The sequence below is a fragment of the Erythranthe guttata genome, chromosome 14 (assembly GCF_056151865.1).
Source record: "Erythranthe guttata isolate IM_541 chromosome 14, IM_541, whole genome shotgun sequence".
Taxonomy (NCBI): Eukaryota; Viridiplantae; Streptophyta; class Magnoliopsida; order Lamiales; family Phrymaceae; genus Erythranthe; species Erythranthe guttata.
In genome coordinates this window covers 20,435,004-20,447,067 of record NC_142546.1, presented here as the reverse complement: position 1 = coordinate 20,447,067, position 12,064 = coordinate 20,435,004, and the positions used below count along the sequence as shown (strand labels likewise).

The following is a 12,064-nucleotide window of genomic DNA, read 5'->3' as shown; positions in this document are numbered from 1 at the left end:
CCGTTAAGGTAGCGGACCCGGACCTGGTGCCCACAAGGAACCAACCCTCATTTGGAGTTGAAATTCCCACACTGCGGCTGCCAGCATTCGTTCCTAGGACCTTGCACCAACTTACCACATCCGGAACCAGTTGAGCTACACCCATGCGGGCTAATAGCGAAATTAATAAAAAAATGTTTCACTACAGTTTTCCACGCGTTTGTCATCGCGTTGAATCACCGAACACCCACAGACATGAATTTGACTGAGAACCGTTTCTTCCTTCCCACTAGTTTGAACGTGGGTCCTTCTTCTTTTTTCTCCCTCTCTCTCTCTCTCTCTCTCTCTCTCTACCTGTAACCTGTACAATAATCCACTCCACACTTCCCCGTATGTGTATTCTATGCATTCATGAAACTCTAGATATTTATTTCACTAACTATCTCTAGATCTGGATCATACGCGGACTCCGCCGGAGGCGGTGCCGCCGTCGATGTCGAAGGCCGACGAAGCCAGCTCTTCAACAAGTTCCGCAGAAGTTCCCGTCAAGTTCCAGGAAGATGCTCCGGAGGTTTCCACTGCTCCAGTTACCAGTAGCGCCGGCGCCCTTCCCCCGCTTGCAAATGGCGGCGGCGGCGGCAGCAATTCTGCTGGTGAGTCGGGGCTTATCTTCTGAGAATTAAATCAAACAGTTGAATATGTTTTGAATTTGTTGTTCGGATAAGGAGTTGTGCTCATCAGTTTAATTTGAGTTGAAATTGGATGAATTTGTTGATTTTGCGTTTGATTGTCGTTGATCTCAGAAGGAAGTGCTAGGGCGATTTTTACAAGAGTAAATACTACGCCACTGGAAACCATGAATTATGAGAAGGTAGAGCTGCCTTCAGTGTTGGAAAGATCGAAAACCGAGAGGCGAACGCACAATAATATTCTTTCTGAAGAGGCTGCGCAGATTTTTGATGAGCGAATTTCTGCACAGCAGAAGGTAGAGACCTTTTTTAGATTATTGTAGTGTCATTTCAACATAGGTGGTCCATATGATTCTTCTGTTTTTTGATTCAATATGTTAGTAATTGATTAAAAATAGATTAAAATGTGCAGCTAAATTTGTTGAATTGAACACATGCTTGGGGTTTTGTTAAATATTTAAAACATTGCAGCTCAAATTGTTCAACAGAATTGCTACTGTTAAAGATGATGGGACTGTAGAATTTGAAGTTCCCGGAGATGTTGAACAGCGTGCTCTTGGAGTTGGTTCTGAAAGTACATATACTGAAGTCGACGAAGAGCCCCTCGATGCAGCAGAACTTCAGGATATTCCTCCACTGCAAATTGTAATTCTTATTGTCGGAACTCGTGGAGATGTTCAGCCGTTTGTTGCAATTGGAAAAAAGTTGCAGGTATTTAAGTCTATATTGCAAAAGATGCAACACTGTCTGCATATTAACTAGTATTGCTGAGTATTGAGTACTGACTTATAGCAACTATTTATACTATTTGTACTCATAAATATTATCATTCTTTGACATGATTTTGTCTTTTCTTTACCACCCCCTCTTTGATAATTCCTTTTTCTCCCTATAACCATTTATTAATAACCAAAATCGAAACCCATCTTTCCTGGAAGTGAACTTAATTTTCGTGTTACAGCTAAATTCATCTTTGGGTTCCTTATGAAGTTTTGATGAACATTATTGGATGCAGGATTATGGCCACCGTGTTAGATTGGCCACTCATTCCAATTTCAAGGAGTTTGTCTTGACATCTGGGTTGGAATTCTATCCCCTCGGTGGAGATCCAAAAATTCTTGCAGGATGTATGTTTCTATGCTTATATTTTTGTTTGAGTTCATTGTATGACTGTTGGGTTCAGTGTCGTGGTTTATCCTACCTGTTATTGTTGCATTTGTTGTTTATATTATTGTGTTTGGTTGATGTGTTGGATGTAAACTGTCCAGTCAATGACTGATGACTTTGCTTATAACTATTACCGACCTTATTATGATGTATGATCTTTTAAAATGTTTTACGGCTTTTCAGCAGAAACTTTGATGATTAACTAGGAATCCTTTCTATGCTGCAGAGAAATTCAGGATTTCAGCAAATTTGAAAAAAATCTATGTTATCAGTTTATTTAACCTCAAAAGTCTGAAAAAAATAGTTTTAAACTTATTACAGATCAAAAATTTTCTTTTGGATTAACTACAAAACCACCTTCAGAAGGCAAAAAATAAACTGCATAATATGCTAAATAAGTAAAGTGTTTGGGAAGGGCTTAAAAGGTTTAATGACATGTGTTAATGATGCAGCTACTTTTTTCTGTATCTCCAAGTTGTTTTGGTTTCTTTCTTTTTTTGGAGTTCTGTGCTCTTCCATAGTTTATGGGGTGTGTAAATGAAGAACCCAGGTATATAACCTAATAGATGAGGAGAATCTTATGTGATTGGTAGAATTTAGACTTTTTTGCTTTCTTGCTAAAATGGGGTCTAGAGTGCTTAACCACATGATTAGTTTTGTTTCGAAATGTGAGTCATTAATGCAATATTGACATCCCAAAGAAGCATTTTCGTATATTCATAGACACTCCATTTAATAGTTGATATCATCGTGTTGAAAAAAAATCTGCTATATGATGACTTGCTCTTTGTTGTTGTCCCAGACTAACTATATTAGGAAATGTTCAGTCATTTAATTTTGGAAGAAGAGATTCAGACTTAATGCATATCTGCTTTTTCTGCAGTCATGGTTAAGAACAAAGGGTTCTTGCCTTCAGGGCCTTCGGAAATACCCATACAAAGAAATCAGATGAAGGAAATAATAAATTCGTTACTTCCGGCATGCAAAGAGCCTGATATCGAGTCTGGGATTCCTTTTAAAGCTGATGCAATTCTTGCTAATCCTCCTACATATGGTCAGCTTATGTGACTTGTCAATTTCCTTTTTTTCCCGTTGCTTAATTCAGGCATTTTTCCAATGTTATTATTGTTGCATATTTGCATTTTTTCAACTTGTTGGTTTGGATGATGGGGAGTGGCTTCTAGAAGATTTATCAGAGAAACTCATAGATTACTGTCTAATTGAAATTTCTCAATAATAATTCAAATTGAAACCCGAAACCCGAACACTTACAGAGTCTGAACTATTCGTTGAAGTTTCGATTGCATAATACTTCAATTACTGTGCTTGATGCATGTACCATTACTCCGAACTTTTTCCGTTACAAGCATGCTGTGAACAGGAAATTGGGCAACAAATACGTTTAAATAAATCCAGGAAATATCTCATGACTTGTGAGGTTCTTGGTATTAAGGAGTTAATTCCAAGAAAGATTAATCCATTTAAGTACGTAGCGTGTACTGATTTTGCCGTACCCCCTCCCCTCCCCTTCTGTATCGTGATTCTGAGTGTGATTTATTTCAAAATTACCGAGAAAGGCACCAGACTTCACATTATAGTGTATTTGGTACTGCCTCATTATTGAAATCCTAGGTAGCTTCTTATCTTAGATAAAGGTACACTTTTGACTACGGGAGATCTAGTCTAATCTGCAAAGTCATTCTATTTAATTTTTATCTATCCACTTGTCTAATTAAATATTTCTGTTTACTAATCTGGAGACTATTGCAGGGCATACACATCTTGCCGAGGCACTGAAAATACCCGTTCATATATTTTTCACAATGCCATGGACGTAAGTCTTATCCGAACCATTTTTAGCCATGTAGAAGATTGTTTGCTCTTTTCTTGTTTAGGAAAGAAATAAATCTGGCTGATTTTAAAGAAATTTATTCATTTCGTTAGTCACCTTCCTTCCCGTCTAAATGATATTGTTTTCTGCCAGGCCAACCAGTGAATTTGCCCATCCATTGTCTCGTGTTAAACAACCAGCTGGATATAGAGTGAGTCCAAGAATCTGTTTGTCTTGTATTTCTTGCAATTTGGCGTTGTCTAAAAAGTTAATTATCATTGTATTTCTGCCACTTATTAAATCTTTCTTTTCTATAATGATTTTTGCAGTTGTCGTACCAGATTGTTGACTCCTTGATTTGGCTAGGAATAAGAGACATGATAAATGATCTTAGGAAGAAAAAACTGAAGCTACGGCCAGTCACATATTTGAGCGGTTCACAAGGTTCTGAATTGAATATTCCGCATGGATATATCTGGAGTCCTCACCTTGTTCCTAAACCAAAAGGTGTTCATTTTCTTAAAAAAAATCTTAATATTTGAACAATATTTCGTATTTACATTACGGTGCAAAATCAGTTGTCATCGTGTTAAACTTTACTTGCTGCTTTAAGTTTTTTCTCATTCGTGATGAACTATCAACATGTCTTTGATTAATAGTTGCTAATTGAGCTTTATAGCCGCATTGTCTTGCAGACTGGGGACCCAAGGTTGATGTCGTTGGCTTTTGCTTCCTTGATCTTGCAACAAATTACGAACCGCCCGAGCCACTTTTAAATTGGCTTAAAGCTGGTCCAAAGCCTATCTATATTGGATTCGGCAGTCTTGTAAGTATCCCAACTGTATATTTATTCGTGATTCCAGCTTCTTTGACTTAGCATCTATATATTCTTGAAAGTGGTTATTATCTCAAAGTTTAACTCTTTTCTCTCCACTTTCAGCCTGTTCAAGAGCCTCAGAAAATGACGCAAATAATTGTCGACGCTTTAGAAATAACTAAGCAAAGGGGAATTATTAACAAAGGGTGGGGCGGCCTTGGTGACTGTAAGTTCACTTTTTTTTTCTGCAGTTATTTAAACTAATTACTCCATGATTTACGGTCGTATATTTCCTTCGAATTGGCTCGTTCAAGATCTAATGTTTTTTTCCTCAGTGGCAGAAGAGAAGGAATCTGTATATCTGCTGGATAACTGTCCTCATGACTGGCTTTTCTTGCAATGCTCTGCAGTGGTTAGTTGTTTTGTTTCAGTTCTTGCTTCTCGGCTTTTTGTCGTTTTCTTACGGAAGTATCATTCTCTTTCATTACATTGCATGTGGGATATTTAGGAATAAAATTTGGCTTCCTGTGATTTTTTTTTTGTCCAATTCATTTTCAGGTGCACCATGGTGGTGCAGGAACAACAGCTGCTGGTCTTAAAGCTGCGGTAATGACTGCATAAAAAGGGTTTTTAACGTATTTTCTTGATTGACGATGTGAACTTTGTTCTTGACTGGTTGGACTTTTTTCTTGGCAATTTCAGTGCCCAACAACTATCATACCATTCTTCGGCGACCAGCCTTTTTGGGGGGAAAGAGTCCACGCCAGAGGCGTAGGCCCCCCACCGATTCCAGTCGATGAATTTTCGCTTCAGAAGTTGGTCGATGCCATTAACTTCATGCTAGACCCAACGGTACTATGCTTCAAAATCGAACATCAATTTTGTCAAAATTCTCTCTACCGTTTTATTTTGATTATCATATGATTATCGATATAGTAAAAAAAAAAAGTTGGTAAAAGAGAAACTGGATTGATATTTCGTGCAGGTAAAAGAGCGAGCGGTGGAACTTGCAAAGGCCATGGAAGATGAAGACGGGGTTACAGGAGCTGTGAAGGCATTCCTTAAACATCTCCCTCGTAAAAAACTCGAGCCTGAACCATCAGAAGAATCCAGACCGTCGAAATGTTCCTGGATCCGCAGAATCTTCTGTTGTTGTTAAGAGGTGTGAATAAAAATCTCGATCGTCTCCCATAACATGTAATTCTTTGTCACTATACCCCCTTTAGTTTTAATTAATTGAGTGTGTTTATAAAAACTACTTTTTCAGACCAATAATTTGTTATATGTGGGAATGTTTTAGGCAAAATAAAACTACTACATTGAAATGAAATTGTAGGAATTGTGGAGAACAGAAACCGCAGGCATTTATTAACAAGTGTGGTTGTTGTAATGAAAAAGATTAAAGATACGATGGTCCCAAGCTGTATTTAAGGAATGGGGGATATGGAGAAAATTTGCAGAGGGGTTGGGTTGGGTTGGGTTGGGTTGGCGGTGGAGACTCAGATATTTATTGTAAGGGTATTTGTGTCAGACATTAATTAATATTACAATTCTTCCATAATGTATTTAATTTTCATTTTTTGTTCATCTGACTCTGCTCTATTTCCATTTATATACGCAACGAGTTGTAGCTATGGAGCTTGACTCGAGCGACAAGGAAAAAAGAAGATATAATATGTAAAACTGAAATGATAAATGTCGTTTTAATTTTACTAATGTTGTTTTGGCTTCGAAAGTGATTTTGACTATTTTCTATTTTGAATTTGGCAAAGTTCAAAAGACGGAAACTATAGTCCTTTGAGATAGCTTTCTAATCCAACATGAATGACTTGGATTGGATGTCGGGTGATAAAGTTATGCATGAATGAGTTACGTTTTAAATTTTACATAATTTAAAACATCAAAGTTGTGGGTAGTGTTCATTAATTCATGCATAACTTTCTCACCCGACATACAATCGTGGCGATTCAAATTAGATTAGAATGCTAACTCAAAGAATTACAAATTCCATGTTCTGAATTTTGCCAAATTCAAACTCGAAAATGGTCAAGATCACGTTTGAAGTCAAAACGACATTATGAAAACTGAAACGACATTTATCACCTCCCTATGTAAAATAAATAAATAAAAATTAAGCTATTTAAAATCAAAGTTCAGTTTTAAACTAGATAACTATTAAACAAGCTCAAATAATAAGTGTTGATTCTCGATTTAGAAAAAAAAAAAAAAGGATTACTTTAGTTGCGTGCATGTAAATGAGTAGGATATTGTGTGATAGGGTGAAATGAGGCAACTGTTCAATTGGACAAGAGAACATTAAAAGTGTTTGAGGTGGGAAACAACAAGATAAAGCAAAACAGTTGTTGCTAAAATGGGATACACCTAATCAAGAAAAATAGCTATAGGGTAAATTACTGTCAAAAAAAAAACTCATCGTATTTGAGTAATTATAATTGTTTCTTTAACTATTAATTTTCTTCCTCGTATATCCTTGCGGTATCAAATTTAATGCAATTTGTCTAGATTATGTGGAATATTATTTGGTTTGTACCCGTTTTACCTTATTTGCGCTCCACATTTAGAACAAGATGATTATAAGATGTGTCTGGGCTTGTCAACATCATACTGTGGTACAACAGATATTATATTTTTGCACAAAACAAATACAAAGTAGAAAACGTTTCACATGATTCTATTGAATTTGACACTATAAGGATGAACGTGTAAAACAAATTGTAGTTGGGAGGGAATATTGTAATTACCCAAACTCAAGAGTTTTTTTTTCTTCTTTTCGTCGTAGTTTGACCTTACCTCAGCGTAATGTACCCGTAGTTATGTGTGTATTAAATGAGAGAAAAAACAAAAAACAACTAGTAAAATGGTGATTAATGGTGCAGGATTGTTGCTACTAGTAGAAGAAAACTGGATTCCATTTCCCAATCTATATATTACACTTACACACACACATTTATAACTGTTGGAGTTGTAACCAATCACTGTCCCTTTGCCTCACTGTACACAAACAAGTGTCCCAACATTACAACATTTATCTCTCTCTTATCTCTTCTTTTCACAAGCTAAGCTATCTGCACCAGAGCCCATACATTACTGATTATTACTACACTCTTTTCTATAAAAAAAAAAAAAAAGATGAATGCCAATTATCTTCAAACTCTGTTGTAAGGCCTTTGCTTTGTACTTTCTTTCTCTTGCAACTACATATAAACACATAAAAAACACATATATATATATAGTTGCCAATAGTAGTACTGTTCATCAACAAGATATCTTGAGTAGTAGTAGTCTTGAGTGTTGTGATTGCATGTGCTTTTGTCACTACTAATACAGGAAAAAATAAATAATGGATAAAAAATCAGCAAATAATAATAAAAATGGAGATGAAGAAGAAGGAGAAGCAAGTAGAAAGAAAAGCTTCCCTTGTCTGTACTGTTCTAGAAAGTTCCACAGTTCTCAAGCTTTAGGTGGCCACCAGAACGCTCACAAGAAGGAGAGAACCGCCGCCCGGAGGAACAAGAGGGCCTGTGACCAGTACGCCGCCGCACTCAACGGTTTTTCTCCGCCGATGATGTTCTCCTCCAACAACTATCACCACCCCATCGGCATTTTCAACCCTTCTTCTGCTGCTGCTGCTTTTATCGCCGCCCACGGCGCCAGTCTCTGCCAGTTCCAGAGCCACCAGATGATGGGCGGCGGCGGCGGCGGTGGTGGTGCTGCTCCGCGGTTTGAGAATGCTGGGTTTTACCGAAGCAAGTTTTTGAGCGGGGTGCGCCCCGATGATGAGGTGGATCGCCGGAGCTTCGCAAATTGGGAAAGGAGCATCAGATACGGCGGCGGCGGCGGTGGCGGTTTGGGGGAAGAGCACCGGCAGGATGGTTTTCCGGTGGCGGAGAATAACGGTGCTGAAGGCGGCGATCATGGGGTTGAGGTTAAGAATATTAATAAGGAAAAGAAGCTTGATTTGTCGCTTCATTTGTAAAGAAGATGGCCATGGCGGCCGGAGTTTACTTGCTGTGTGTTTTCATTTTTTTTTTTCTCTAAACGACGACGTATGGTAATTAGTAGTGGCAATTTTGGATTTACTTGCATTGCATGTAATGTAATACTAATTTCATTGAATAAATTGAGGAGAAGGGACTTTTACTTACGCAAATTGCCGTACAAATCTCAATATTTTGCTGTACCACTTGGCAAATTCAACAATGAGATGAGCATGGATTTAAACTAGGTCAGCGCGGTTGTTTTGGCGAGCTCGAGCCCAAATTCAATTAGTTTTTCTTTTCTTTTCTTCCCATTTTATTTATATTATTAATTTTTAATTAAAAAAATATTTAAATTGTATTGTTCTATAATTTTTTTATATGTACATTTAATATTGTTATTATTATTATAATGTTTTATGTTATTATACATTATTAAAATTAAATAAGTATATAATAAATAAAAATAAAATAAAAAAAGGTAGGCTTGCGAGCCAGCTCGTGAGCTCACGAACAATTAAGGCTTGCATTGCAAGCTCATGAATAGGTAAGTAAAAGCTCAAGTTCGAGTCTTTGTAGAGCCGACTCGTAAAGAGCTCAGGAGCAGCCTCAACACATTTACACATCTGGCTGGATGAGGTTACAAATTTTGTTGATTATGATTCAATTGAGATATAAATAGCAAGATTCCGCTGTAGCACTTGGCAAATTCAACAATGATGTTAAATTGTATCCGGGTTCAAATCCCGGCAGCGGATATTAATTTTTTTAATTTATTTTGCAGTCAACTTGGGCCTTTCGTTTGGCCCATTGTGATTCCATCTTTCCTTTGCACTTTATAGTTCACTAAATTTTACATGGGCTATTTTGTTTGCTCTGAAGTGTAAATTAGACGGATTAAATATTATATTTAGAAAATTCGATTTTTTTTTTACTAAAGTAAAAATTAATTTCAATTATATTTGAGGAAAAAAAAAAGGAAAATCAAAAGTAAGAATTTTAAAAATTAGGAATAAAAAGGTTCCCAAATCATTTTTTCTTTTTCTTTTTTTTTTTTTTTTTGAATTGGAAGGGGGGGAAATTATAAATATATATATTCTTTACGAAAATATTTTATATTTTTTTTTGAAAGTTCATAATATTCGAAAAAAAAATTCAGTACTATCTTTTGTTATTTCTATAATAATTTTGTTTATTCAAACATAAAATACTTATTTAATGAGTTTAAACTCAATTTGAAGTTGTGGCTCTCGAAAGGCGGCAAAGAAATACTTATAAAGACGGTGATCCAAGCTATCTCAACCTATGCCATGAGTTGTTTCAGACTTCCTGAATATTTTACAGAAGATATTGAGCGGCTTATGGCTAAGTTTTGGTGGGAGGACTCAGTCTCACACGGTAAAGGAATCCATTGGGTTCGATGGAAAGAGTTGTGCATATGCGATCTAGGCGCTTTTAACTCATCTCTTCTTGCTAAGCAAGTATAGCATTTGTTGTTTTCACCTCAGAGTCTACTAGCGAGAATATATAAGGCGAGATACTATCCTTACTCGGACATTCTTAGCGCCACATTGGGATCGAACCCAAATGGTCTTTTTTTCCGTTCGAAGTGCATATCATATTGTCGTTCAAATGGAGAAGGATAAACATGGGTTTAATGTGGGTAGCAACTTTTCTTCGTCTCGGCCAGGTTCATAGAAATGGTTATGGAGTTTGAAGCTGCCAAGCAAAATTAAAATTTTCTTATGGCGTAGCTATAAAGATATTCTCCCAACCCGACAAAATCTGGTGAAGCGAAAAATCATCGAGATTAACTCATTTGATATCTGTAGTGGAAGAGAGGAAAATGTTCTTCACTGCTTAGTCTCATGTACATTTGCTCGACAAGTTTGGGCGTCGAGTGGAATCCCATGGTCGAATTGTCTTTTTTGGATTGGTTAATGCGCGTGAAAAAGCAAACAACTGGTGCTCAATTCGAATTATGCATAGCAGTTTGTGGGCCACTTGGTATACAAGAAATAAGAAATATTTTGAAAATGTGAAATGATCGGCTTATGAAACAGTCCAACTTGCAAACAAATTCATTATGGAGGTGAGAGGATTTGCCGCGAATGTTGTTAGATCACGGGTTTTAAAAACAAATAGGAGAGTTATAACTCGATAGAAGACGACAATTGAAGATATTATCAAAATAAACTCTGACGCGTCCATTAACTCGGCCGAGGGCCGTTGCGGCTTAGGGGGGTTAGCCCGATCTTCTAATGGATGTTATATGGGTTGGTTTTTATTATGTTGCAACCAATACCTAGATTCTACTTCAGCGGAGACTATGTCGACTTTAAAGGCTTTCGGATTCGCGAAGGAACATCAATTCAAAAATCTATTCCTAGAAAACGATTCGAGTATCCTTGTTAAAGCTGTGGAAGATGATGGGAGCTCTTTTTCAAGTTATGGTAATATAATTGCTGATATTAAATCCCTCGCCACCAGCTTTAAAGTCTTCAAGATCGGTCAGCTCATGAAATAGCAAAGTTGTCTACTAGTTCTTCATTTCAGCTCAGTTCTCTTCCAAGCTTTATTAGAGATAATGTAATTTCTGAAATTCCATATTCATGAAATATGGTCCTTTCTTTCTCAAAAAAAAAAAAAAGGTCAATTTGAAGTTAAATTTAATTTTAAAGAATGTCTAGGTAATGTTTTAAAATAAGATGGGTGTATATGTAATTCGACCTAAATTCGGGGAAGGACAATGTAATTTACTAAATATTTAATCAAGGCGAAAAACCAAATTTAAAAATAAACAACAGACAAATAGTAAAATATGTTAAGTTTTAGTTAATATTCCATTATTTCCTATTCTCAATATAAATGTCGTTTTAGGTTGTTGTGCACATATGAAGAAAATTAATAAATGAGCCTGAATTATAGTGAAAAGTATAGAAATTAGTCAAAGTCAAAAGTATAGAAATTAGTCAATTACTAAATATTCTTGACGTTAATTGTTTTCCAACTAACTAATTAAAAGTGATAAATGGTAAAATTGAAAAGAATACAATTAATGCTTCATTGAAAATTCAAAATGACAAATAATTTAGGAAAAAAGACTCTCTAAAAAGACAAATAATATAGAACATAGAGAATACCTATCTAGCACAGGAACTTCAACAGGTTTGAGGGCCAAATTGAAATAATTTTTCAAGTGCATGGGGGCAAATCGATGCAATCGAGAGTACGAGGGGGTAAAGTAATACCAAGCCAAAGTACAAGGAGGGAAAGCGGAATTTGCCCTAAATAAAATATATAATTTTCTGGAAGGGCAATTTAGTCATATTACATATATTTTTCCAAAAATCAATATTAATTTTCTTAACAAATATTTCAAAACTTAAAACAATTATTATAAAAGAGATGGAATAAAATAAATGTGAAATGGTGGTGGAGGTGGCATAGATTTGGGTAAGTTTTAATGAAGTTAGATATTTGGTTGTGAAAAGAATAGGAGGCTGCCCATGTGATAATTATTGAGAGAAGATGGATAGAGTGCAGATTCCCCATCACATGTCTTTTGCCCCAATTATCAATC

General features: G+C 36.2%; 2 protein-coding genes across 7 annotated transcripts; both read left to right on the top strand.

Moving 5' to 3' along the window:
• Window positions 1-201: 201 nt before the first annotated feature.
• LOC105950205 (sterol 3-beta-glucosyltransferase UGT80A2) lies at window positions 202-6,070 on the top strand. Of its 6 annotated transcripts, none has more exons than XM_012973541.2 (15): window positions 202-632; window positions 783-964; window positions 1,140-1,379; window positions 1,684-1,795; window positions 2,719-2,889; window positions 3,606-3,669; window positions 3,820-3,877; window positions 3,996-4,173; window positions 4,362-4,492; window positions 4,607-4,709; window positions 4,819-4,895; window positions 5,042-5,089; window positions 5,186-5,335; window positions 5,469-5,645; window positions 5,820-6,070. In XM_012973541.2, the coding sequence occupies exons 1-14, from the start codon at window positions 473-475 to the stop codon at window positions 5,640-5,642; spliced, it is 1,848 nt and encodes a 615-aa protein (XP_012828995.2). In that variant the 5' UTR covers window positions 202-472; the 3' UTR covers window positions 5,643-5,645; window positions 5,820-6,070. The 6 variants fall into 6 exon arrangements, with proteins under 6 accessions (XP_012828995.2, XP_012828994.2, XP_012828993.2 ...); XM_012973540.2 differs by having other exon boundaries at window positions 5,469-5,680; XM_088812950.1 differs by having other exon boundaries at window positions 243-632; window positions 786-964.
• Window positions 6,071-6,764: 694 nt separating this feature from the next.
• Window positions 6,765-8,646, top strand: LATE (C2H2-like zinc finger protein). Its single transcript, XM_012973483.2, has one exon. It carries the CDS (start codon window positions 7,845-7,847, stop codon window positions 8,478-8,480), a length of 636 nt encoding a protein of 211 aa, XP_012828937.2. The 5' UTR covers window positions 6,765-7,844; the 3' UTR covers window positions 8,481-8,646.
• Window positions 8,647-12,064: the final 3,418 nt, after the last annotated feature.

Excerpts from the sequence above, each read along its gene's own strand:
- LOC105950205 (XM_012973541.2), top strand. The coding sequence starts at position 473 with ATGTCGAAGGCCGACGAAGCCAGCTCTTCAACAAGTTCCGCAGAAGTT. Across the intron at positions 1,380-1,683 it reads CAATTGGAAAAAAGTTGCAG|GATTATGGCCACCGTGTTAG; the intron begins GTATTTAAGTCT and ends TATTGGATGCAG. Across the intron at positions 3,878-3,995 it reads AACAACCAGCTGGATATAGA|TTGTCGTACCAGATTGTTGA; the intron begins GTGAGTCCAAGA and ends TGATTTTTGCAG.
- LATE (XM_012973483.2), top strand. The coding sequence starts at position 7,845 with ATGGATAAAAAATCAGCAAATAATAATAAAAATGGAGATGAAGAAGAA.